The sequence below is a fragment of the Pseudorasbora parva genome, chromosome 8, assembly GCF_024679245.1.
Source record: "Pseudorasbora parva isolate DD20220531a chromosome 8, ASM2467924v1, whole genome shotgun sequence".
NCBI lineage: Eukaryota > Metazoa > Chordata > Actinopteri > Cypriniformes > Gobionidae > Pseudorasbora > Pseudorasbora parva.
The window spans coordinates 43,422,859-43,450,452 of NC_090179.1; the positions used below are offsets into that span (position 1 = coordinate 43,422,859).

The 27,594-nt window shown below is 40.4% G+C and overlaps 1 protein-coding gene across 1 annotated transcript in view; it reads right to left on the bottom strand.

Annotated features, from left to right (window-relative positions):
• Positions 1-27,594, bottom strand: part of dync2h1 (dynein cytoplasmic 2 heavy chain 1) — a 159,740-nt gene that overhangs the window by 77,162 nt on the left and 54,984 nt on the right. The window contains exons 33-56 of the mRNA XM_067451365.1: positions 24,053-24,258; positions 23,792-23,974; positions 22,850-23,032; positions 22,537-22,760; positions 20,449-20,558; positions 20,166-20,365; positions 18,700-18,964; positions 17,906-18,113; positions 16,908-17,037; positions 16,319-16,474; positions 14,257-14,516; positions 11,973-12,219; positions 11,742-11,893; positions 7,630-7,774; positions 6,975-7,077; positions 5,671-5,832; positions 5,164-5,285; positions 4,796-5,044; positions 4,506-4,614; positions 4,304-4,417; positions 2,419-2,561; positions 2,250-2,328; positions 1,010-1,170; positions 789-926 (exon numbers count right to left, since the gene is read on the bottom strand). Of these exons, the coding sequence (XP_067307466.1) occupies positions 789-926; positions 1,010-1,170; positions 2,250-2,328; positions 2,419-2,561; positions 4,304-4,417; positions 4,506-4,614; positions 4,796-5,044; positions 5,164-5,285; positions 5,671-5,832; positions 6,975-7,077; positions 7,630-7,774; positions 11,742-11,893; positions 11,973-12,219; positions 14,257-14,516; positions 16,319-16,474; positions 16,908-17,037; positions 17,906-18,113; positions 18,700-18,964; positions 20,166-20,365; positions 20,449-20,558; positions 22,537-22,760; positions 22,850-23,032; positions 23,792-23,974; positions 24,053-24,258 (4,049 nt within the window). The remainder of the gene's footprint in view (positions 1-788; positions 927-1,009; positions 1,171-2,249; positions 2,329-2,418; positions 2,562-4,303; positions 4,418-4,505; positions 4,615-4,795; positions 5,045-5,163; positions 5,286-5,670; positions 5,833-6,974; positions 7,078-7,629; positions 7,775-11,741; positions 11,894-11,972; positions 12,220-14,256; positions 14,517-16,318; positions 16,475-16,907; positions 17,038-17,905; positions 18,114-18,699; positions 18,965-20,165; positions 20,366-20,448; positions 20,559-22,536; positions 22,761-22,849; positions 23,033-23,791; positions 23,975-24,052; positions 24,259-27,594) is intronic.

Genomic DNA, 27,594 nt, shown 5'->3' on the forward strand with positions numbered 1-27,594 from the left:
GCCGTAAAGCAGTCGAATGTTGTAGTTCTTTTTGTTCTTGGGTTACTACCCGAAACCCGAAGTTTAAAAGTACGATTAAAAACGATACAGACCCCATCAGGCTATGGCAGACGTGTCATTCAACCTATTGTAAGTCGATTTATCATCACAAGAGTCTTAAAAATATATTATGAAGGTTGAAAAGTTACCTAGTGCTGCTTTAAGTGAATAGGTTTGGGACGTATTACTGGCCCTGTAGGCAGTAATCTTTAAAGTGAAAGCAACCTATATAGCAGCCTAGGCTACCTCAACCACTGAAAAAACAAAACAAAAAACACAGTAGCCTGACTTAAACACATTTTTTTTTTAAATGACTTTAAAAAACACTGTTTATCTGTATCTTAATGTTATATTTATTTGTCCTCGTAGCAATTGTTTATTAGTTCTTATTTTATTACTGACTGTTTACTTGATTAATTAATTATATGAGAACTTTTTATATTAGGCAATTGCTTATTGCTGTACTTTTCCCAGATATTTCCCACCCTAAGCGATCATGTTATTAAAGCTATAGTACATCACTGGGCTAGCCTTTTTTGTAAGATACCAAAATAAAGAAGATTTGTGCATTTTGTTTGTTCTATTTATGTGTATGACTATTGTGCATCTAACATAATACATAATATGGTACATGTGGTACATTTATTATTGTATTTTTAAAAATTGCAACATTTTTCGCAAATGTCATATTGATCGCAAAAATCACAAAAAAATATTGTGAAATCCTGGAGGGACTGTCAAACACACACCTGCATGGACACGGTGATTTCCTGCAGGGCGGCGTCCGCCTCGGCCTGTTTGGTCTCCAATAAGCTGCTCTGCTCGGCCGCCCGCCCCTTCAACTCATCCACCAATGTCTTCGCTTCGTTCAGTTTGGCCACGCCCGCCTGCGGTCACATGAGATCACAAACATTAGCATATGGGCTCATCATGACCTGGAGCTCCTGTCTCCATCACTGAAGCTGTTGACCTGTAGGTGCTGTTGTTTGTGGGTCAGCTCCTTGCGTTTGGAGCTGAAGATGGACTGGTACACCTGCAGGAAGCTCAGGTATTGACTAGGCGTGGCTCCGAAATCCCGACAGGACTCGTGGATCGCCAGGAAGGAGCGATAGAGCTCCGCATGCACGGATGCTGAAAGACAAGCAATCAGAGAGCAGCTTAAAGGGGTGATGAATTGAGAAATCAACTTTCTCTTGAGCTTTTGATATATAAAAGGTCATGGTAATATAAGAATATCCTGTAAGTTTCAGAGCTGAAAACCTCCTTGTTAGTCAAAGAAAAGCTTTTATAGACACCAGGCCCAGAAAACGATCGTATCTTGACCTCATCTAGCGGCGAAACATCACCTCTACAGAATAATACGCACATGTAATTCAGTAGCCCCGCCCACCGACTCATGGGATCACGATAGCCAGCAGCAATAAACACGTTGAAGAATATACCAAGATATTGTGGAAGAACACAGTCACTGCATAAGCTTCCTTTGGATCCTAATATTAGGAATGTGTGATCACTTATTTCTTCATTTATTTTGAATGAAGTTCCAGCTGAAGTGGGGAAGAACGTTTGTGTGTTCGCTTCATTTTTCTGCGGAATCGTTTGTAAACAAGTCTCAAGTGCTGGATTTGCAGATACAATGTTATGCCTTCTATATTGGATACGACAGGAATGGTGCAACACACTTACGTGAGTAAAACGTCTTTTTTATATTTAATAGTAGTCCCAGGCTGTGTGTTTTCCAGACAGGCTACCAAAACGTACGCCCATCGGCAGAAATAATATTTTCTTGATCTGGGCTCGCGCGTGCGCACGTGTGTGTGTGTGTTCACGCTTAAATCCACAGATCGTGCGGGCTATGTAATACAGAAATAATATTCCAATCAATCGTGGGTGGATGAGAATTAAATCATTGTGTTTGTTAGATAAAGACGTTTACAAGCCCAGTGGTCGAGAGAATCATTCCGGTGCCGCTTTCAAAACAATCCCTCCCTCATGTGAACTGAACTGACAGGGGAGCAGAAACTCATTAAATATGCAAATCCAATCCTAGCCGTGGGCGTTTACTTCCAAGTCTCCAGTGACACGCCCATCAAAACCCAGCGTTCAGGAGAGAGCCTCAAAACCAATGTAGAAGTAAAAAAAGCCAGTTCATGGCATCTTTGACATCCATGTTCCGCCATAAGTACGCACGCTTTTCTTCATAAACATACCAGATTTCTTCTTCTTCCTCTGTTTTTCTCCATTTTTCTCGTCTTCTCCATCCATCCTTGACAGCAGCATTTCTGGGATCTGAAAATAGAGTCACATGACCAGAGAGATGTGAAGTAAATGAGTGAATAAACACAGATGTGACTCAAACGATACGGTGTCTCTGTTGACCTTCTTCATACTGCTGTCGGACCAGCCCTCCATCCACTGGACGGAGCACTTCCTGTAGAGGGCGGGGTTACTCTCACAGTTAATGGTGAAGTGCTCGTTAGTGCAGTCCATGATCAACACCACATGGAGGTTCTGCTGAACGCCTGCATACACACACACACACACACACACACACACACACACACACACACACACCAGTCGTTAGACTATTATAGTGTTTATCAGTAATTTGAATTTTTGAAGAAAATTTTCTTCAATTCAAATATTTTCTGTTTTCTTTAAGAAATTTTGTTGTGCTTTTCATTTTTATACATTTTTGTCCTATTTAGCTTTAATTTAATTTCAATTTTAGTCAATTAAATCCTTCAACTTATTTTAGTTTTTTTTAAGTTTTTCATGTAATATTTACATTTTATTTTATTTCAGCTTTATTTGAATTAACCAAAACAATTTCTAATAGTTTATACTTACACACAATAAAAGTATTAGTTTTGTGTAATACTTAAAGCTCCACTGTGTGATATTTTCCCCCATCTAGCGGTGTAAAGGTATTTGACCATCCAGTGAATATTAGTTTCTGTTCCTCTCAATTCTGATTTTGTTTTAACTCCTACGGTGGAGTAGGAGTGTTAAACGCGAAAGGCGAAGCTTGAATTTACGGCTATGTCCCTCTTTGGCTACTGTACTTTCAAGATGGAGGGGCAACATGGCGACCGGCATTCGAACCCCTCACCCGTATGTGTTTTCAATGGCATATTATAAACTTACGAGAATACTTTATTACTTGAAAGAAGTAAATATACATTAATGAGCACATATATTTTTGAAAGAACTAAGTGTTTTTAGCTAAGAATAAACTAAAAAAGTTACACAGTGTAGCTTTAAAAAAAACTGTTTTTTTAGTTTTTGTGGTCACTGGAAAGACTTTTAGCAGATTTATGCATTTAAAATTGACTTTAGTTTTTCTATCCTAAAAAAAATGACCAAAATGATTGCTATCTTGCACTTGTATAGTGTTAATCGAATAAAATGCTCTGTAGCATAACACCCCTATCAGCCACTAGCAAAAGCAGATATCAAATAAAATGGAGAAAAGTAATGTCTCACTCCCACATTTAGGTATTTAGCAATGTTGCATTCGATATATATATATATATATTAGGGCTGTAAACGTTAACACGTTAACGCATGCGATTCATTCAAGAAAGCGTGTCAAAATGCTTTTAAACTGTAAATGTTTAGCTCATCCAAGAACTTTAATTCTGCATTTACTCTCTCTCGTGTTGTTTTCTCAATCATCTGATCGTCCGTGTTTACTACAGTATGTGCTGTTAATCTGTTCATCATAAGCCATCGCTCGTGTCTCTTCAGAAGACTTGGATTCGGATTACTCTCTATTAGTTATTTTTATGATGCCTTTATGACATTTGTTCTGTTTGTTTTAAAACATGAGGTGAATAATGGACTTTAAATGGAGGGACAGAAATCCTGCAGGTTTCATAAAGAATATCTTCATGTGTGTTTGGAAGTTACACGAAAAACGACATGATGGTGAGTTCATGAAGAGTTTACATTTGTAAATTTGTGTTTGTGTGAGTTATACCTTATAAAAAGACAGACTACAGCAAGCTGAGCCTTGGATAAAATAACTCTATATCGCGAATCATATTTGTTTCCATTAATGACACATTTCGTCACATTTGTATATCGCGATATATCGTTACACCACTAATATGTCACTCACCCAAACATTTACATGTATGCATTTATCAAGATCCTTCCAACCCAGGTGACTTATATTGGGGAACAGTTATGAACACAGAAAAGCAAAATTTGCTTGTCAAGACATTATATGGAATGTCAAAACAAGTGTGTGTGTCCTTACGTTGGGAAAAATAGTTGAGAACCGGCCCGGTAAACCCGTCCTGCGACGCCTGATCTTTCAGAGCTGATAGCAGAGGCTCCAACTCTTCAGTGGAGTACAAGCCTGGAACTTCACCTGTTCGAACAGAAAACAGGACCCACTAATGATACTGTGTGTTCGCTTTCAAGGGTTTTGATATTGTTTGGCTGAGGTTTGAACTGACCCGACGACAACAGACTATTGACCATCTCCAGAAAAGACGGATGAACAAACTGATGATCCTCTAATAACAAAACAACCTGCTGCCCGTCCACAACGGCTAACTGCATAACCTACAGAGAGAGAGAGAGAGAGAGAGAGAGAGAGAGAGAGAGAGAGAGAGAGAGAGAGAGAGAGAGAGAGAGAGAGAGAGAGAGAGAGACAGAGAGAGAGTTGAAAGAGAGAGAGGGAAATAGTGTAAACGGACGCCTTGTGTTATTAGCTCATGGAGAGTCCGCATGGACTGACTCTTACAGTTTTGAGGTCAGATTTGAAGTGTTTCAGCGAGTACGAGCGGGAGATTTTCGGAGTGAAGAGAGACGCCCCATGCATGTGGCTGACCACGCATGTAGCCGTGCGCCGGCCGACGCCGCTCCGTCCCGCTAGCAGCAACGAGCCGCCTGGAGAGCTCAGGACACGGTCCACTCGAGACATGTAGTCCAGAACCTCCGGAAACAACAGGATGTCCAACTCACGGTTATCACGGCCGTAGAGAACGATTCCCTGATGAGACAAAGAGCAAGAAATAAATTACATTTATTATACATCAAAATTATATTTACATTTAGTCATTTAGCAGATGCTTTTATCAAAATAATGGTGTGTGTTATTTCCTTTCTTACCTTGTGTATAATCTCTCTGAGGTCACTGGCGTTGAGACGTCCGAGCGGTTTGCCGTGTGGCGGGAGGGGCTGACCAGGTGAACGACCCTCATGAGATGTGGCCCATGTTACGAAGTATGTATCTGTGGCAAAACACCAAACTCAAATGAACAAGCAATCCCATCGAGGCTGCATTTATTTGATAGCAAAAATGTAAAATATTTTTCCAATTTAAAATAACTGTTCTCTCTGTGAATATATAGTAAAGTGTGATTTATTCCTGTGATCAAAGCTGAATTTATCATCATTACTCCAGTCTTCAGTGTCACATGATCCTTCACTAATCATTCTCAGATGAGGATTTATATTATCAATGTTGAAAACAGTTGTGCTGCTTCATATTTTTGTGTTTTCAGGATCCTTTGTTGAAAAGAAATCCTTTGTGACATTATAAATGTCTTTACTGTCACTTTTGATCAACTGAATGCGTCTCCTTGATGAATGTGACCGGTGGTGTGAGTGTGTGACCTGTCATGTTGTCGAGTGCATCGGAGCCCCAGTCGCCCCTGATGACGGAGGACAGGATGTTATCAAACACGTTCAGATCTTTAGAGGACACGATCCGGTCCCTGAACAGACGCCGGGCTTCGTATGCCACCACCTCGAGGACTGAGTCTACGGCTGATTTACCTGATCGCACAAACACACACACACACACAAAAAGTTTTGCAATACGGTGAGAACCTCACCAAATTTTATAGGGTTAGTTCACCCAAAATTCAAAAATTATCATTCTGTCATTAATTCTTCCCCTTCATGTCGTTGGACACCCGCCAGACCTCCGTTCATCTGTGTGTGAAGATAAACGGAGGTCTTGTGGTCTGAACCCGAAGGCTCAGAAAGGCCTTCATTGACACCAATGTAATTTCCTCTCTCAAGACCCATAAAGGCACTAAAGACGTCGTTACAAAACCCATCTCACTACAGCGGCTCTACAATCATTTAATTTAAAAAACGAAATAACGACTTATATAGTGATGGCCGATTTCAAAACAAAGATTCAAACGCTTATGAATCAGTGAATCGATTCATGATTCATGATGATGAACGGAGATCTGGCGGGTGTTCAATGACATAAGGGAGAGGAATTATTGACAGAATTTTTATTTTTGGGTGAACTAACCCTTTAAGCTAAATATAACCAGTACACCCAAATCCAAAATCTTTTAGCAAGTCAGCATTTGAAATGAGTCACTAAATAGCCTAAAGGCTCCAAAAACTAGTCAGCTGCCTTTCTAGACAACATTTCAGGGCATCATAGACAGGAAGACCATCCCAAAACACTGTCAACACCTTATAACATACTTCATTTTAGACAAAATTTAATGCAGTATAAATTTGCTGTGACTAGTATAAATTGATTACAAATATTATATTTCGTTCAATACTAAAAAAGTATTAAAAGTTTCATATTTATGAATTTGGCAGACGCTTTTATTTAAATTGACTTAGTTTGCATTCAATGCTTGTATTTTATCAGTTCATGCATTGCATGGGAATCGAACCTATGATGTTGGTGTTGCAAGCGGCATGCTTGAGGTACAGGAATGCATCAAAAATAAAAGGCCTAAACGTAAACGCTGCTGAATGTTTCAAATCAGTCCCTTCTGAGGTTTCAATAAGGCTCCTGCCTCAGCGATGCGGTTCATGCGGTTCAAGTGTTTGAAACAGAGCCCATGTTGTCTATTATTCCTATGTTTTTGTGGAAACTGGTGTCAGTTTGGGGACGTGTTAGTGAATCAGTGCTGGTTTAATGAATGTATTGAGTTCACCTGCGCTCAGGTCGTATCGCAGCAGATTCAGGACCCACTGTGTGAGCAAACACGGGGTGAACAGGTAATGACTGTGATCATCTACAGAGAACTTAGCCTTCACCTGAAACACAAACACACACCAGTCAAAACTCACTGTCATACAGAAGTTTGGAGTTCTCTTTTTTTGAAAGAAATTAATCATTTTGTTCATCAGGGATGCATTAAACTCATAAAAGTGACATTAAAGATGTTACAAAAGATTCTATTTCAAATAAATTCTGTGCTTTAAAGCTTTCTATTCATTAAAGAATCATGAAAAATAAAAGGTGTCACATTTTTCCCAGAAATATGAACTGTTTTTGACTGATAATAATCATAAATCCTCATATGAGAATGATTAGTGAAGGATCATGTGACTCTGAAGACTGGAGTAATGATGATAAATTCAGCTTTGATCACAGGAATAAATTACACTTTACTATATATTCACAGAGAGAAAACACTTATTTTGAATTATAATAATATTTCTCAGTTTTTACTGTATTTTTGATCAAATAAATGCAGCCTTTGTGAAGCTTTGTGTCCTTCAAAAACATTTCACTGACCCTAAACTTTTGAATGCTACTGGTATGACATCTACACAGACACTTTTAAACGGCCAATCACATCTGACCTGCTCATAGACCTGCACCAATGAGCCGGCGAGCTGGTGGATCTTCCCTGCAGAGCTCCAGGTTGGATCATTACCCAGAGTCCTCTGCAGCACGGGTTTCAGGTATGCGCTATAGATGGTCTGCAGCTGCTCTCTGTCTGGATAACTACAGAAGAGATGGATTAGTGTGTGTGTGTGTGTGTGTGTGTGTGTGTGTGTGTGATGGGTAGGTTTCCTGGCAGGGGCAGTGTAAGGGGATAGAAAAATGTGTGTGTGTGTGTGTGTGTGTGTGTGTGTGTGTGTGTGTGTGTGTGTGTGTGTGTGTGTGTGTGTGTGTGTGTGTGTGTGTGTGTGTGTGTGTGTGTGTGTGTTGGGTAGGTTTAGGGGCAGTGTAAGGGGATAGAAAATACGGTTTGTACAGTATAAAAACCATTACGCCTATGGAGAGTCCCCATATGTCACAAAAACAAATGTGTGTGTGTGTGTGTGCACTGCAAAAAAATGCTTTGCTTACTTAGTATTTTTGTCTTGATTCTAGTCCAAACATCTAAAAATTCTTAAAATAAGGCGTATTTACTAGACAAGTAAAAGCAATTGTCTTGTTTTGGGAAAAATAACTCAAAATTAAGAGAGTTAGAGCCAGTGCCTAATCTGCCAGTGGGGTAAGCAAAATAATCTTAAAACAACATTACTTTTCTCACCCCATTGGCAGATTATTTAGCTTATTTTAAAGCAGCACTCGGCTACTTTTGCTCTCGGGGTCCCCCTACAGTTTGGAAAAAATTAACTGTCGTAAGCTCTGTCATCCTACAACAGGGGATGCCATCGCGCGTGCATTTGCTGACATGATAACCCTGATAGCCCTGAACTAGTGATGCGCGGGTCGTCTCATAACCCGCGGACCCCCGTATGTCTATTTAATGGTCGCGGGTGTGGGGCGGGTTGTAAAAATATATACAGTGGTGCGGGGCGGGCCAAATAACTTCATAAAAGCGTCCCGCGGGTCGGTGCAGCACTAACAGTTCTCCTGAACACTGCAGGAGGAGTTCACATGCAGGTGTTCTTCTGGCGGCGCGTGTGAAATGTCTTCATCCCAGGTACAGTCAGTGGCAGATGTTTCAGCATGTCATATGAAAATAATTTCATGGGTTTTATTTTTTTCAAACGCCAAATAATCGCGATGCTCACGTTTACAAGCCAGCGTCATTATAGTAGTCTATTGGTTAGCGTTTTCCAGAATCTATATGATACTTCAGTTCAATGTTTGAGTGGTCGGTAATCACCGTAACGAGCAGGACAGCATCGGTCGGGCACGCCTCCTTCAGCTCACGCCGACGAGCAAACGCTGGTCACATGTTGATCCTCGTCCGGCCTTTAATCACAGCACTTTCTCGTTTCCTCTTATTGCTTTCCTCCAACAAAACCTTTTCTTTCTTATTTGTCTGTGCTGCTTCGGACATGACTATATTATCCGACGAACAAAGTTGGGCTCGCACGTCCGAATGTAAGGAAGTGTGTGTGTTGGTGGAAGTGACGTATATGCCGTAAAGCAGTCGAATTTTGTAGTTCTTTTCTTTTTCTCGGGTTACTACCCGAAACCCGAAGTTTAAAAGTACGATTAAAAACGATACAGACCCCATCAGGCTATGGCAGACGTGTCATTCAACCTATTGTAAGTCGATTTATCATCACAAGAGTCTTGAAAATATATATTATGAAGGTTGAAAAGTTACCTAGTGCTGATTTAAGCAAAAACTCTTAATTTTGTGTATTTTTTCCCCAAAACAAGACAAGAATTTTTACTTGTCTAGTAAATGTTTCTTAATGTAAGAATTTTTAGATATTTAGACTAGAAACAAGACAAAAATACTAAATAATAAATGCATTTTTTTGCAGTGTGTGTGTGTGTGTGTGTACCTACTTCAACATATTTTTTGGGGACGAATAAACCTGACCAAGCCTCATAAATGCAGAATGCTTTCTGTAAGGGAAAAGGCGGATTTCTACTTCTGCGTCAGACCTACGGCGTAGCCTCAACGCTGGGCTACGTGTCGGTTCTCATTTATACTTCTGCGTTGTATAAACGCAGTCGATGTGCAGACCAATCACAGTGCTTGAGTCTGCATCAGATTGACGCATTGTTACATTTTTGGAGAGGTGCACGTTAGGCTACGCCACATGATATGCGTGCTACACAGCCTTCAAAACATTACATTACAATGACTTTCAGTAGCACTAACAAATACATACAATATTAGGAAAACACTAATCAAAAAACCATCACAAGCTAAAATATATACTACATAGTCAAAAACATTTTACACATAAACAATTTAAATATGCTGATGCTGACACAACTGGTTATCAAGTATGTGCTTCTTTAAGTTTCGAGAGAAATTATTCTGATCTACAGACAACTTTAGACTGTCTGGGAGCTGATTCCATTGTTTAATGGTTTTAAATGAAAAAGCTGTCTGTGCAAAGGCAGAGGATCTTTTCGGGATAGCACAATTTTTGTGAGCAGTGGAGCGAGAAGTTCGGGTTGTCAGTTCAGAATAAAGCTTTATGAATTTTTTCATTGAAGGTGGAGCAATATTATTAACAATTTTAAAAACCGTTCTTAAATTTGTATATCGAATTAGGGAGTCAAAACTTAATATTTTATATTTACTAAGAAAATTACAGTGATGATGCCGAGGAGCTTTTCTGTCAAGTACCTTTAACGCCCGATTATAGACCGATCTAAGCGGTTTAAGTGTAGTCTCGTTGACTTGAGACCAACAGGACAAACACTAGGTCATGTGCGGAGAGATCATGGCATTAAAATACATAAAAGATGCTTCAATTGTCAAACTATTCCTCATATGTCTAAAAATAGAGATATTATATTTAATCGAATTGCACATTTGTTTAATATGTTTTTTTAAACTTAGAGTTTGGTCCAAATGGACACCTAGATATTTTATCTCTGTCACGATATACATTTTTTGTCCATTAAAATAAATGTTCGGCCTATTTGTTACTTTATTGGACTTAGTGAAATACATTCCAACAGTTTTTTCAATATTTAGTGTTAAGCAAGAAGATTTCAGCCATTTACTTATTTCGTCCATGGCTGAGGACAATTTAGTGGCCACTTTCTCCATATCCCGCTCATGTACATAGATGACAGCATCATCTGCGTACATGATGATCTCTACGCCCTTGCACACAGCTGGTAGATCATTGATGTAAATACTGGACAACAATGGTCCCAGAATTGACCCTTGTGGGACCCCAGTTTTACAGGACTTCAAGGAGGACACTGCTTTTTTTACCTTCACACATTGCATCCGATTTGAAAGATATGATTGTATCCAACACAATGTCTCAATAGACAGAATATACTTAGAACGATTAGATAGGAGGACATGGTGATTTACCGTGTCAAAGGCTTTTCGCAAGTCCAGAAACACGGCACCCACCGAGATTTGAGAGATAAAATGACGCAATTAGCAAGTCCGAGTTGTGATATGTGACTCTGGAGCACAAAACCAGTCATAAGTTGCACGGGTATATCTGTGGCAATAGCCAACAATATTGTATGGGTCAAAAAAATATGATTTTGACCTATAAAAAAAATGAAATATTGAAATATGACTTTTTGATCCATGAAGATATTTTGTTAATTTCCTACTGTAAATATATATTTTTAAAAAATTGTAGAAGTAATATGCATTTTTTAGGACTTTATTTGGACAACTTTAAAAGCTTTATTTAGATTTTTTTTGCACAGCCTTAAGATTCCAGATTTTCACATATTGTCCTAACCTGGCAAACCATAAATCAATGAAAGCTTATTTATTACATTTTCAGATGATGTATAAATCTCAATTTCAAAAGATTTTACCTTTGACTTTCAATCCAGACTGGTTGTGTGGTCCAGGCTCACATAAATAAACTCACAATTGTGGAAAAAAGTCTGAATTGAGAGATTTTTTATTTTGTGGTGGAAACAAGCTTCCATACCATTTAGATAGCTAAGTGCACATGTGTAGGTGTCTAGGTGTGTGTGTGTGTGTGTGTGTGTGTGTGTGTGTGTGTGTGTGTGTGTGTGTGTGTGTGTGTGTGTGTGTGTGTGTGTCAGCACTCACTCAATAGTGCAAATGCGTACGATCGACGTGAAGCGTGACGTGAGAGGGTGCCGCCCCACAGCGCCCCCTGCTGACATCGAAGCCACGATCTGAATGTTCTCCAGCCCGACCCACTCCAGGTTCTCATCATAGAAGCCTTGATATGTCAAGACCTGTGGGGTGAAAAAAGACTGTTAAAAACTAAATTGATGCAAGGACACACACACACACACAAAAAGTGTAGCATACGACCTGCTGCAGAAAGGCAATGAGGTTGCTGGTGCCCCACTTGTCGGGTTTGGGCAGGTTGATGTCTTTGAGGTAGAGCACCAGTCTCTCACAGTCTTTGGGGCGGTAAACACGTCCCGTGTTGGAGCTGATGACCAAACACGTGTGTGAGAGTTTCTGCAGGACGTGACGCGAGGACGTCTGAGCGCTGCAGTGCACCACAGCCACCTGCGTGGAGCGAAGCTGAGCGAAAGCGCAGCGCAGGAGCATCCTGACACACACACACACACACAGAGAGAGAGCTTCATCTGAACTAATCTGTCATTTTTCTGCATGTGTATTAGTGGTGTAACGGATCACAAAACTCACGGATCGGATACTTTTCAGATCAGAAAAAAGGGGGAGGAGACTATTTTTATTTGCTTTCCATTTATTACGGTACATGAAAACATTTAGTGTTAACAAAAATAAAATAAATAACCAGCTGAATAAATCAAATTTTACTCAGTTGTTAAAGTGTAACGTGAAAAACAACCTGAGACGTGAAAATGATCTTATCAAGACTTAGCTTTAGATTAGGATGTCCACATTCTCAGCAGAGAGAGTAGACCTCTCACACCTGTTTCACACATGTGTTCATTATTTTTATTTAAAATCCATATTCCGATACATGTTTATTTTAAAGCGGGCAATGCGCTGTCACTTTAATTCAGCAAAAACTAGACTCTGTGCGGAAACGATCTGGCCATTGTTGACTGATAAACAAGCCCTGTTCACGTGAACACATGACAGCTGTGTGTAGTTTCACTGAAACTCTGCATCGAGTTTAAAGGGGTGGTTGCATGCGATTTGACGGTGGTTCTTCGCGATTCCATCTTTCAAACTTTAGTTAGTGTGAAATGTTGCTGTTAGAGCATAAATAATACCTGTAAAATTATAAAGCTCAAAGTTTATACTTTGGGGGGGACTTCATAGAACAAGGAAATCATCAGGCCGTTTTTAGGACAGAGGAAACAGCGCTGTACAGATAAGTCAACTGTGTGAAAAATACTGTGTTTACACGCGAAACATGAACTCATGTTATATTGCACACTGTAAACATAATCAAAGCTTCAAAAACACACGAAGAACGGGAACTTTAACTTTAGTTAGTGTGTAATGTCGCTGCTTGAGCATAAACAGTATCTGCAAAGTTCCAGCGCTGAAAGTTCAATGCAAACGGAGATATTGTCTTTTAAAGTTACGGCAGTTTATTGCCTACAAAAGCGGCCGGTTTGGACTACAACGAGCTTCTTCCTGGGTTGGTGATTGTGGCAAGGGGGGCGTGGTTCAGCGAGGTCTGCAGCGAGAGAGAGAGCCGCGGGACGAGCGGTAAGTGAGTGGGTTGGACGCAGATTAATAACACCTGTATGTTGTTCCAGTAATGAGCACGGAGAGGGGATAAAACGCCAGTGGAACCGGAGACCAGGGAGAGAGAGAGGCGGACTGTTGGTGCGACACCCTGACCCTAAAGTTTACCCGGAAGCCGGAAGCGCTGTGAACCGGAAGTGATTGTCTATGAGTTTGAGAGAAGCACACGCTGAGTGTGACACTGAGTTTGATACAGAAATAAAGAGAGCATCAACAGTCCAACCGACCCCCGTGTCCTCTTCCTTCCTTACATTTACGAACTTACTACAGTGACATCATAAACCCTCGCTAGTCTCCGCAGATGTGACTTCTGCCCGTAATGGGAAGGGGCGTGGCGTTTCCAGGACAACCTGTGCTTTGCACTTCAGCCAATCAAAATACAGGAAACTACATTTGGCCATCTAACCAATCTAAGACCATTGCGTTTTTCAGAGGGATGGGCTTCATAGAAGCAGGAAGCAGACGAGCCGCTCAAAGGAGACAGCGGTGTGGAATAAAGGGAGAATAGAATTAAAATACGGTGTTTAAAAAAAAGAAAAAGACACGTTATACTGCGCCCCATAAACTCAACCAAGCCCAGAAAAAAAAACACGAAACCACCTCTTTAAAGGAACGATATTGCTTTAGAAACAATATCGGCAGAAAAACTCTTTTACTTTGCAATTGCTAAACAATTAAGATGAATCCGCGGGTCACGTGCGTGCCAAACCGTGGGTCGTGGTCTGTACGGATCATGGATCAACTGCGATCCGTTACACCCCTAATGTGTATTTGCAATAGCAAGTGTGCTTAGACTAAAATATATACGCAAAATGAGACTCTAACCTATTTAAAATGCCATGAAAACATGAAAAATGTTTTTAAAAAAGCCTCAAGCACTGGTCTGAATGTGTCATACCCTTTCCCGCATCCCTCCGGCCCCACCAGCAGGAACGGCTGCCTGTGATTGGACGAGAGCCACGGGGTGAAGAGGTCCAGTCCGCGCTGCATGTCAGGTGTGTGTATGACAGGGAGATTGTGTGGGTTGCTGAGGTCATCCTCACACACACCTTCCCCTCGCTCCAGCTCATACGCACACAGGCGGCCGGACACAGGGTCGTAGTACGTGTCCAGAGGCTTGCGAGGGTCAGGAGGGCTTTCTCTGGCCCAGCTCAGAACCTGAACATAAAGGTACCGTAACATTTCTACCGTAACCTCTTTATTTCTTCTGGTCAGAGCCAGTGATGCCAGTAAAGCATTACTCTAATCTGACTACTTTTTTCCAGTAACGAGTAATCTAACGCAGGGGTTTTCAAACTTTACGATGCCAAGGACCCCCAAAAAGGATGCACATTTATGGGGGACCCCCTTAAATCCATCTATATATTTTTATGTATAAAAAAAACATTTAAACTCTTAGATAAAAAGTAAGTGTGACATTTTAAAGCTACACTGTGTCACTTTTTTAGTTTATTCTTAGCTAAAAAACACTTAGTTCTTTCAAAAATATATGTGCTCATTAATGTATATTTACTTCTTTCAAGTAATAAAGTATTCTGGTAAGTTTATAATATGCCATTGAAAATACATACGGGTGAGGGGTTCGAATGCCGGTCGCCATGTTGCTTCTCCATCTTGAAAGTACATTAGCCAAAGAGGGACATACCCGTAAATTCAAGCTTCGCCTTTCGCGTTTTAACACTCGATGGCACCGTGTCGAATGTGAAGAGGGGGATTGCCATGTTAATCTTGGACTAAATCAGCCACCGTAGGAGTTAAAACGAAATCAGAATTGAGAGGAACAGAAACTATTATTCTCTGGATGGTCAAATACCTTTACACCGCTAGATGGGGAAAATATCACACAGTGGAGCTTTAAATCCTGGATATACCTAATGTTAGACGCATAAATCTGAAGAAGGTGTTCAATTAAAAATTACTTGTATAAGCAATTTTCACAATAAATGTATGTACCGGTAAGCAGCTTATGTACTGCATTAAGAATTCTGCTCTACGAACCCAGTAAGCAAAATAAAGGGGACTACAGTGAGAAAAATTCACTAGCAGGATACAAAGCAAACATACAATTCTGAAAGGTATGTATATGGCAAACAAGGTGAGAAACACTTAGAAATTAAACAGTTACATTGTTTGCTAGACTTTATCCATTTTTGGTTTGTCTTTTAATTATCTGAAATTTTTCTGGGGACCCCTTAGAATCTTCTGGAGGACCCCTGGGGTGAAACCCCAGTTTGAAAACCCCTGATCTAACGCGTTACTATTTCCAAACCAGTAATCAGATTAAAGTAATCTATCACTAAGTCACTGTGAGTTACTATTGTAGTCATTTTCCTTAGTAAAATAAAAATAAAAATAAATATATATATATATAAATATATAGTTGTTGGGGAGAGTATTTTTTTCAATAATTTTTTTTAAATTTCAACTTCAAATGTCAGGAGATACATTGTTGGCGTTACTGTTAAAAATGCACTTCCAATAAAGTGAGTGTTGGCAAAAACGGTTATCATTTCTATGTTGAGGTGACAGCGGTGTTGTCGGAAACTGTGAATGTAACTAATAAAGTAACTTGTAATCTTACTTAGTTACTTTTAAAATCAAGTCATCTGTAAAGTAACTAAATTACTGTTCAAAGGAGTAATCAGTAATCAGATTACTTTTCAAAGTAACTGTGACAACACTGGTAAGAGAGAGGATGGAAAAAACGACCATGAAAACTAAATTATGACTGTTTATGGTGAAAGAAACCTTGACTGACATTAAAAGTGAACAACATAAAATGAAGATTGTGACCCCTGATCGAATCACATCAAAGTTTCACTGCCACAGCCTTCTTTATATCTCTAAAATACGACTTGTCATAAGCGTTAATCTAAGGGAGCGGCTCCTAAATTTAATGACGGGCGGTAAGGCTGAGCAGGCATGAAATTACATTTCCCATAAATCAGGGCGGCTCTGACCTCCTTGGCGAACTCCTGGTGGCATTTGAGCGTGAGATTTCCTCCCAAACCACGGATGAGTCCAACGACAAACTGTCCTCTCTCTCTGACCCCCCTCAGATGGGACAAACCGTTCAGCACCGTCCCGACCAGACTGGTGTCCACCACGAAATCACTCTGCAGAGAGACAGACGGAGATGTTTATGATGCCGTGGATCCGCCGGGGTCAGAGGTAAAGGACGTGTGTGTGTGGGCATGTTTTTGTGACATATGAGGACACAAATGTGTATAATGCCATGGGTATGACACAGGTATTACAGGAGAGGGGGAAATATGAGGACATTACCCATGTCCCCACTTTTCAAAAGGCTTATAAATCACACAGGAGGAGTTTATTTAGAAAGTAAAAATGCAGAATGTTTCCTGTGATGGGTAGGTTTAGGGGCTGTGTGTGTGTGTGTGTGTGTGTGTGTGTGTGTGTGTGTGTGTGTGTGTGTGTGTGTGTGTGTGTGTGTGTGTGTGTGTGTGTGTGTGTGTGTGTGTGTGTGTGTGTGTGTGTGTGTGTGTGTGTGTGTGTGTGTGTGTGTGTGTGTGTGTGACGGGACGGCACCTGTTTGAGAACCCATTCCAGAGCTCTGTGGAAATAATCATTGAGCCAGTTCTCCAGATTCATCCTGTTGTCTTCATCCTCCCTCTTCAGCCATGACTTCACCAGAGAGCCCACATCAGTGTCTTCATCACTGGAACACACAGAAAAACACATTTTATAGGGGAAAAATTTAAAAACAAGCATTTATTTATTTTTTAAAATGATTAAACTTACATTTACATTTATGTATTTTGGCAGACGCTTTTATCCAAAGCGACTTACATTGCATTCAAGGTACACATTTTACATCTTGTCAATTCTTGCTTTCTCTGGGAATCGAACCCATTACCTTGGCGTTGCTAGCGCCACGCTCTACTGTTTGAGCTATAGGAAAAATTAAACTTGAAAAATTTAATGATTTAAAAAAAGTAAAACATTTATTTATTTATTTAAAAAAATGAACAATTCAAATGCTCAAAATGTAAGTGTAAAAACAAATATTTATTTATATATTTAAATAATTGTTTATTTATTTAAATAATTAAACAACTAAAATGTTAAAAAAATGTAATGGAAAATGTAAAAACAAATATTTCTTTATTTATTGAAAAATAATTCAGCTGAATTAAATTGTGATTGATTAATAGTGAACAAAAATATGATTTAAAAAAACATATATGTAAAAAACTAATGTTAATTTATTTATTAAAATAATTTAACTGAATTAAAATGCTAAAAACATGTCATGGAAAAATTGTAAATGAAAGATGTAAAAAAAAAATATTTTTAAATAATCTTTTTAAATAATTAAACTGAATATTTTTTTTTTTGAAAAATTGAAAAAAAATTGTAAAAAAAAAACTTGTAATGTAATGGGGAGAAAAAACGAATAAACCGCACTGAAAATTAAATAGACAGACATGATTTTTTGGGGACTGAACATGAGCAAACTGTCAGCTGATTGGCTGATTTAGGTTGGCTGAAGCTGTCCGATTGGCTGTGCTGTTAAGAAGCGTTACCTGAGGAAGATCATGCCCATGCGGGAGATGGTGGCTGGAGAGGCGCAGCTCAGATCGTGGGTCTCAAACAGGAAGTTGACGTTGGGGCCGAATTGAATCCTCTCCCCGCTGGGCATCGTGAGTAAGCGATTATCATCCAGCACAGAGTTTAATGACTCGATCCACTCTGGGTCAATGTCTCCATCACATATAATCCATGAGCTCACCTCTGAAAGAGAGAGAGGGGCAAACTGAAATCTCAAATAAACTGACTTTAAACTGTGTGTATTGGGTATTTGAAGAGTGTGTTTGGCCTTGGTAAAGCATAATGAGTGTGTTTAGAGCTCATTATGCATGTTGGTGTGTATTTAACATTCACTGTTAATGTATTGTAAATGTATTTTGAGTGTGTGTGTGTGTGTGTATCCTTGTTTATATTATAAATGTCACCATAAGGATAGTAAGACCTGAGATTACCTACATTGTGGGAACCAGCCAGCGGTCCTCACTTTTCAAAAGGCTTATAAATCATTCAGGATGAGTTTATTTGAGAAAGTAGAAATGCAGATTGTTTCCTGTGATGGGTAGGTTTAGGGGCAGGGGCAGTGTAGAGGGATAGAAAATAGGGTTTGTACAGTATAAAAATCATTACGTCTATGAAGAGTCCCCACAAAGATAGTGAACCAGACGTGTGTGTGTGTGTGTGTGTGTGTGTGTGTGTGTGTGTGTGTGTGTGTGTGTGTGTGTGTGTGTGTGTGTGTGTGTGTGTGTGTGTGTGTGTGTGTGTGTGTGTGTGTGTGTCTGTCTGTCCTCACCCTGTGGCTCTCGCACCACCTGTCGTGCGGAGGACGTCAGCACCCCATCGGACCACTCTCGCGTGTCCATGTCGATGTGTCCCAGGAGCTGCTGCCGCGGCATGGCTTTTGGGTTCATGGTGTACTGTTTGACCACATGACCCATCCTGCCCAGCGCCGCCCGCAGCATCCTCCATAGAGTGGACTTCCCAGCCCCGCTCGGCCCGACCACCACCACACCCATCCGCTGCCGGAGCTGCTCATACAGCTCCAGAGCCTTCTTTATCTACACACACACACACATTTACTTCAACATGACTGAGTTCCGCGGTGTGGAAAACAAGGACGGAATCACTCAATCTAGTCATGAAAATGACATTTACAGTATAATGTGGAATATCACAGATTTTGGCAAATTATGGATGAATAATTCAACAGTAGGGCTGGACACTGCATCACAGAGTCTGGGAATATTGAAGAGCATTTAAATCTGAAGTTCTGCGTGTCTCAGTTAGATCCCACACACACACACACACACACACAAACACACACACACACACACACACACACACACTGAAGGACATGAAAGCATGAACTTCATCTCCAGAGCCGCTCTAAGAGTCACTTCACCAGCTTTTCACTGTTTCATCTGAGAAAATCATTAAATACACAGAAACACAAAGGCCTTCAGGACAACCCGTCAAAATAAAAGTTCAGTTTAACTTGAAGAAATTATGACAGAAATATATTACATTTGTACAGTTAAATGTACTCCTCAAAGAATTAATGGTATTAAAACTTTATTTTTTTAAAGGAATATCATTCAAATTTTCTTCCATGTTTTCAGTACACCTCTGTTGTGCAGAACTTGACAAAAAAACAAAAAGGAATCGCTAAATTAATGTTTAATGCCTTCATTTGATTTGATCCACCAGCTATGATAATACATTTGCATTCAATCCAGAAAAATTAAAACAGAATTTCTAAAAATAAATATATTTCACGGAGCCCTATTATTGTAAAAAATAATAAAAGAAAAAAATAGTTTGTTTTATGCTTTTTGATTATTAAAATTGAATTAAACTATTAAAAACGGAATCCAGATATATTAAGATGGGGAATAAAAGTTTTATTTACTTTTATAATAACTTTTTTGTTAAACTTTTAATAATTTGTGGTTAAATTTTACGAGTTTCATTATTTTAATTCATTAAAAATGCTTTTTGATTATTAACCTCTCTTTTTTTTCTTTTTCTTTTATAACTAATATAAATTGTTCCACTTAGTAATTACTATGGAGTCAAATAGTAACAATGGCTTAAAATACAGAAAGAAAATACCAATTCTTGATTACTAAAATGACTTAAAAAAAAAAAAAAAAAAATGGAATTCAGAAAAACTTAAATGAAAAACATTTGGGAGAAACAAAAATGAAACAAATAAAAGAGATTTAATAGAGCCCTAGGTAGGGTGCATAGGACAGGTACCTGACTGGGTATGATCTCCAGCCGTGCCTCCTCATACACAGACAGCAGGGCGGATTTGAGCGTCTCATATTCCACGTCCTTAAAGTCGACTCCGGGAAACACGTCTCTGACCAGTGCATCGAACCGAGAGCCATCGGTAAACGTCAGCTTTGACATGGTGTTCAACCTCAGAGCCTGAACCACTAGCCAGCTCTCTTTCACTGCAGACAGACATAAAGAGATTGTGGACGTGAGCTGATCCTGGACAGGTTATTGATTATTGATTCCAGTGAGAGGGACTTACTGGGGTTGTTGTTTAGTCTCTGTAACTGCAGTAAACTCCCACAGCCTCTGAGGACCGTCTTTAGTGCACGCAAACCCCAGTCATAGTGCTGCTGGGGCGTCAACAGCTCCCTGCACACGCACACGCACACACACACACACACACACACACACACACACACACACACACACACACACACACACACACACACACACACACACACACACACAGCCAGCATTTGATCAAATATATTGATATATTTGTATATACTGTATATAAAATTCTAAAGAACAGCAATTATTTGTGTGGTTTGACAGGCAGCGGGGCGAGGGACCGCGAGAGCGGGCCGGTGATTAATGTTCACGAGTGCCAGCTGCGTGGCACACCGGTCTCGTCTCGCGGCCATGTGACGGGAGCATATAAGGAGGAGCAAGGGCTGCGGAAGACGAGAGAGGACCAGGCCTGGACTTTATGTTATGTTTTGTTTTACGTGTTATTATGTCTTTGTGGGCAGTCGTCCGTGAGGGGCTGCCCGCGGTTTTACTTTCATTTTGTTTATTTATGTTGAATTAAAGTTTGTTGAACGTTCGCCGGTTCCCGCCTCCTTCCTTCCCATCTACGAACCGCATTACAATTTGAAATATAATCTTTTGTAACATTATAAATGTCATTACTGTCACTTTTTTAATGCATCCTTGATGAATGACGAAACATTTGAACTTTTGTCTTATATTCAGTAAAGCCAGTCACGCGTTAAGGTCCTTTTACACCGGACGCGTAACGAAAAAGCGCAACGAATAAGCGAATATTTTGCATGCGAATATTTCGCGTCAAAACCATTCACATCAGCCACGACACGAATTTGCGACGTTTCAGAGCTCCAACATTCCAAAACATTCGCGGACAAATGAGAAAACACGGGCACTTCATCATTCAGTGAAGACGAGCTTTTCATTTTATTTAAAGGACCGATAAGAAGGTTTTGGTGCAGCCAGTCTTATAGAACAGAGAGTCTGAAGGGGAGGAGGCTAATCTTCAACAGGAGCTTAAACTTTATCATGGCCGGTTCTGCACTTACTTTCTAAAGTCTGTGGGACAATTTGAGGATCTCCTCTAGAGACGGCAGCGCATCTGACAAGACAAACCGCGCACTTCAGGGAATCAATCGATCCGAGCAGATGTTTCCAGTCGAGTCACAATGTAAACATTTCAGTGCCACAGACCCAGGCTACTGATGGCAACACGTTCACTTTCCATAATCGCGGACACAATGTTTAGAAAAAAATCAACTATTTATAAAAGGTTATAAGTTATTGCTGTCTGTAGCATACAGTGGGCAAACACAGCGGCAGCTGTACAGTTTACAGCTGTAATCTCATGAGAAATACCATGCCTGGCAAATGTTAAAGTTGATTGAATAGCTCGTGACATCAACGGACATTTCGTCTCCTTTTCTGTGATTGGTTGAAGCCGTTTTTGTCGCCGCTAGAGTAAAAAAAAAAATCGACAGCGAATTGAAAAAAATAAATGTCGTTTTTTCGCCTCAGCACATTCGCGTTCGGTGTGGAAGCGCTCATTACTCAAACAGTTGATCGGAAAAAAAAAACCATTGCGCGAATTATTCGCACGTCAAAATCGCGTTCAGTGTGAAAGGGCCTTTAATCTGTCGACTTTCTTCCAGTAACGAGTAATCTAACGCGCTACTATTTCCAAACCAGTAATCAGATTAAAGTAACTTATCCAAGTCACTGTGAGTTACTATTTTAGTCGTTTTCCTTAATAAAAAAAAATATATATATATATTTTTGCTTTCTTCTTGCGTCTCGGGGAGAGTATTTTTACAGGAAATATTTTTTAATTTCAACTTCAAATGTCAGGAGATACATTGTTGGCGTTACTGTTAAAAATGCACTTCCACTACAGTGAGTGTTGGCAAAAACAGAAACTGCAGAATGTAACTGATAAAGTAACTTGTAATCTTACTTATTTACTTTTAAAATCAAGTCATCTGTAAAGTAACTAAGTTACTGTTCAAAGGAGTAATCAGATTACTTTTTCAAAGTAACTGTGGCAACACTGGTTATATTACATAAACATTCGAGCCGCTACCTGGCTAGATTGAATATAGCGACCAATTTTCGCCCAAGTGCCTTTCCTTCCTTAAATCCCTCTGAGTACAGGATGACCTCAGCGATGAGCTCGTTATCAGGACTCGTCATTGCAACCGGTCGGAAAAGCTGCTTCAGATTATCCGGTAACTTCTGCCGCCCTCCGTATCCTTTACCCGCTGGGTTCAGAGTGATAAAGACGCCTGAGTTCGGGTCCAAATCCACCTGAAAACACACACAGACGGTCTTCACTGTCTCAAAGACTCTTTTGTGTTGGTGTGTGTTACGCACTGAGGCGTGTGTGTTTGTCTCACCTCTTTATTGAGGAGCTGGCAGGTGGTCCGATGGTTTTTCAGCGAGTTCTGGATGGCTTGTATCTGCATGGAGACGGCGGAGAGCACGGCCTCTTCCAGACGATTGAACTCATCAAAACAGCCCCACGCTCCGCACTTCACCAGCCCGATGAAGATCCGGCCCATGGACTTCACATCTATACCCTAATACAGAAATACTACACATGAAACCTGTTTAAATGCGGAAAAATTGCATGATTAACTTTTCCTGTACTGGCAACACTTCATCAAGGACGCATTCAATTGATCAAAAGTGACAGTGAAGACTGTGTGTGTGTGTGTGTGTGTGTGTGTGTGAGTGTGAGTGTGTGTGTGTGTGTGTGTGTGTGTGTGTGTGTGTGTGTGTGTGTGTGTGTGTGTGTGTGTGTGTGTGTGTGTGTGAGTGTGAGTGTGTGTGTGTGTGTGTGTGTATGTTTTTGTGACATATGAGGACACAAATGTGTATAATGCCATGGGTATGACACAGGTATTACAGGAGAGGGTGAAATATGAGGACATTACCCATGTCCCCACTTTTCAAAAGGCTTATAAATCACACAGGAGGAGTTTATTTAGAAAATAAAAATGCTGAATGTTTCCTGTGATGGGTAGGTTTTTGGGCAGTGTGTGTGTGTGTGTGTGTGTGTGTGTGTGTGTGTGTGTGTGTGTGTGTGTGTGTGTGTGTGTGTGTGTGTGTGTGTGTGTGTGTGTGTGTGTGTGTGTGTGTGTGTGTGTGTGTGTGTGTGTGTGTGTGTGTTTGTGTGTGTGTGTGTGTGTTTGTACAATTCTCTTTGTGAGGTTTTAAACCATCAGAGTGAGGACAATTTGTCCGGTCCTCACTTTCTGAGAGTCCTTTAAAGGCCTGCTTAATGTCACGGCTTGGTTTTAGGGATCAGGTTCTAATTAGGTTGTGTGTGTGTGTACCTCATCACAGTTGAAGACCAGCACTTGTCTACCAAACAATCCACCCAGGGCTTTAACGGATTCAGTCTTGCCGGTTCCCGCGGGGCCGTAGGGGTTCCCGCCCAAACCCATATTCATGGCCTGTGTCAGTGTCAGATAGCACTTGTCCGTGAGAGGCGTGTGCACCAGTTTAGGAGCATTGCCCTGAAAGATAGAGAGAGACAGAGAGTCAGCCTGAGGATCAGATTCTAGCCATCAAAATCTGGCTCATGTGACCCTCACCTGATACTCATAGGTGTAGCTGAACTCCGCGTCCACCATCTGTATGGAGCAGCGCTGGTCCGCGCTCAGGTAGAATCGCAGCTGTTTCTTCCAGATCCAGTCGTCCGTGGTGTGGATCTGAGCTTCTCTCAGACTCTGAACAACTGAGATGTTGTGGATCACGTCCAGAATCAGAGCCTTCAGTTTCAACTGCAGAACTCTTGACTCTACACAACAAAACCGTCAGAAATTCAGCATCAGAAGTTGCATGCTGAAGCACTAATAATGAAGTCCTCAAAATCACACACACACACACACACACACACACACACACACACACACACACACACACACACACACACTCATCCTGTATGATTTATAAGCCTTTTGTAAAGTGGGGACATGGGTAATGTCCTCATATTTCACCCTCTCCTGTAATACCTGTCATACCCATGGCATTATACACATTTGTGTCCTCATATGTCCCAAACACACACACACACACACATACACATCGTTGGAAAGCAGAGGTGGAGAGATTGTTATGTGTTTTCATCAAACAGAACAGGCTAGAAGTGTTTGTAATGGATCGTTTGGAGCCTGAGGCGGCAGCAGTTTTTCCTGGGTGACTTATAAGCAGAATTAGCCATAATCACTGTTAACAGTGTGGCTCATCAGCTCCATTTACTCGCGTTTATAGCCATTCTTATTGAAGCTTCAGTGAATAAAACTCCTGAGCTCATAAATGGACTAAAGAGCTTTATGGATGTTCACACCGCTTTATTCGTATGATTAATCTGAAAATCAGCAAAGGATGTAAATAGGCAGGCCGAGAATTAGAGGCTTTATTCAGAATCACCTGCAGTGTGAACAAAAACTGAGATTCACTTTAAAGAAATCAATCACACAGAGCAGTGTCACTAAAACAAACCCACACGTATTTATTTACTATATCAAAATGACGACACATTTATGCCTATTTATTTCACATAAAGCCAATTACACTGAAAAAAATGCTGTTCTTATGTTTCCAGTCGAAATACCTAAAAATTCTTCAATTAAGATGCTTTCAATAAGTAAGTAAAATGACATAAGATATTTTGTTGTTTTCTGGGGAAAAATATCAAAATGAAGTGTGTTTTTGCTTAAAGGTAGGGTAGGATGGACTAATCTAAAACACTTTTGTCCAAATTTGTTTAAACTTTCTTTACATGTCAATACATAATTAAAGGGGGGGTGAAACACTCAGTTTCAGTCAGTGTCATGTCAATCTTGAGTACCTATAGAGTAGCATTGCATCCTGCATATCTCCGAAAAGTCTTTATTTTTTTTATAATTATATAAGAAAGATGCGCTGTTCCGAGTCTTTCCGAAAAAAGCCGAGCGGGTGGGGGCGTGTCGTGTGAGCGGAGCTAAATAATGACGTGTGCAGCAGCGCGCTGCAGTGAGGAAAGTGAGTCGCTCTGTGAGGAAAGTGATTCGCTCTGTGAGGAAAGTGATTCGCTCAGTGAGGAAAGTGATTCGCCCGCCGCGTGAGGAAAGTGAGTCGCTCTGTGAGGAAAGTGATTCGCTCTGTGAGGAAAGTGATTCGCTCTGTGAGGAAAGTGATTCGCTCAGTGAGGAAAGTGATTCGCCCGCCGCGTGAGGAAAGTGAGTCGCTCTGTGAGGAAAGTGATTCGCTCTGTGAGGAAAGTGATTCGCTCAGTGAGGAAAGTGATTCGCCCGCCGCGTGAGGAAAGTGATTCGCTCTGTGAGGAAAGTGATTCGCTCAGTGAGGAAAGTGATTCGCCCGCCGCGTGAGGAAAGTGAGTCGCTCTGTGAGGAAAGTGATTCGCTCAGTGAGGAAAGTGATTCGCCTGCCGCGTGAGGAAAGTGAGTCGCTCTGTGAGGAAAGTGATTCGCCCGTCGCGTGAGGAAAGTGCTAATACAGATCGACCGCCGGCCTATCAGTGGGTAAGTCAGTAGCTACTGGTTATATCACCTGTTTAGCATCCTACAAGCCAGCGCTTTGATGGGCGTAGCCTGTTGCTTTCGCTCTCTCCCTCGCTCTCTCTCACGCGCTTCCGGTAGAATTGTCCGTAAGGCCCATACAAGGAAATTCCGACCTATTAACGTCAAAGGGGACGCATGATCTCAAAAAACTTGCCGAAACTTATGACTAACCGGAAGTAGTATTTTTGACAAAGAAATACTCCATCAAACGTCCACCTTAACTTTTGAAACTTTGTCTATGTTTAGTATGGGATTCCAAGTCTTTAACAGTGTAAAAAGATCAGTATGCATGAAACAGCATTTCACCCCCCCTTTAAAATGTAAGTTCTCTGAAAAAGAGAGTATAAAACCAAGTGACTCTAGACTTTTTAATCTGCAATAAATTCCGCTCATTATTTTTGTTCGGGACGAAACAAATGATTGGCTGGGGCGACTGTCACTCTCTCTCGCTACCATGGTGACCACCGCTTTCGCTACAGGATCCGCCCACATGCTCGCGCTCGTTTGATTTGAGCAGTTCAAGAGGCAAGAAACCTCGGCAAAATAATGGCAGAGAAAGAGCATTCAAAATTCACAGTGCAGGGTTTTACAGTCAGCGAAGGCAAACAATGCAAAAAAAGGAAGACAGTACGAGAAACGGCAATGCACAGAAAGTCTTTGGATAAACAAAGAAATCAAACGCGAGTAAATATCAGCGTGGCTTTTCAACGATGGTGAGAACTGAGGGACCTGAAAAACGACTCATTGCTGGCTGTATTTCTGCTGGACAGGTCATCTTTCATTTTGATTAATCATTTTTTGGTTTATGTTTCCATGAAGCATGTATCAAGAGCACATGAAGCTGCCTAATATAGCTAACATAACATTACTTAGCCTAAAGTTACAATATTATACACTTAGCCATTAGTAGAGATGATAAATACTCAATATGCTTAGCTCAAGTTGATCGCTGACGTGTTGAATTTCGCAAAATTAACTTTAGATAACAAAATGCATGTGTAAGAGCTAGTACACCGCATCCAGGAACTGTTTTTAGAGCTAAGTTAGCTTTAGCTGCTACTAATCAACAATGCTTTCATCATGGAAACTCTCACATGCAAAACATATGAATCTTACAGGAAATTCATCTTCATTACAGTATAACTGATGTTATTGAAAAAAACATGATGCTACCCGTTTTCTTTGCCTTATAAATATAACTAGCTCGTTACCAAATCAAACAAAAATATATTTTAAACTTTACCAGTACCGGTATTCTAGCTTGATAGTGAGCACTAAAAGACATCTTATTTGTTTATATTCATACTGATAAAGTTCAATTTTTTTTTTTACATGTGATTGTGACATGATGTCTCTACATGCACACTGCTCTTCTGAGGTAAATAATGCTTCTTCCAGCTGATTGGTCGGTGTAGCGTTCATGTATTTTGGGGGCGTGGCTTTGGAAAGAGCCCAGAAGGGAGAAGGTGGAGTGAATGGAAATAATGAGCTGTCTTTAAAACAGTCGTGAGAGGTCTACAGACACTCAATTTTTATACTTTCTTTTTCAGAGTATTTTAATTATGTATTGA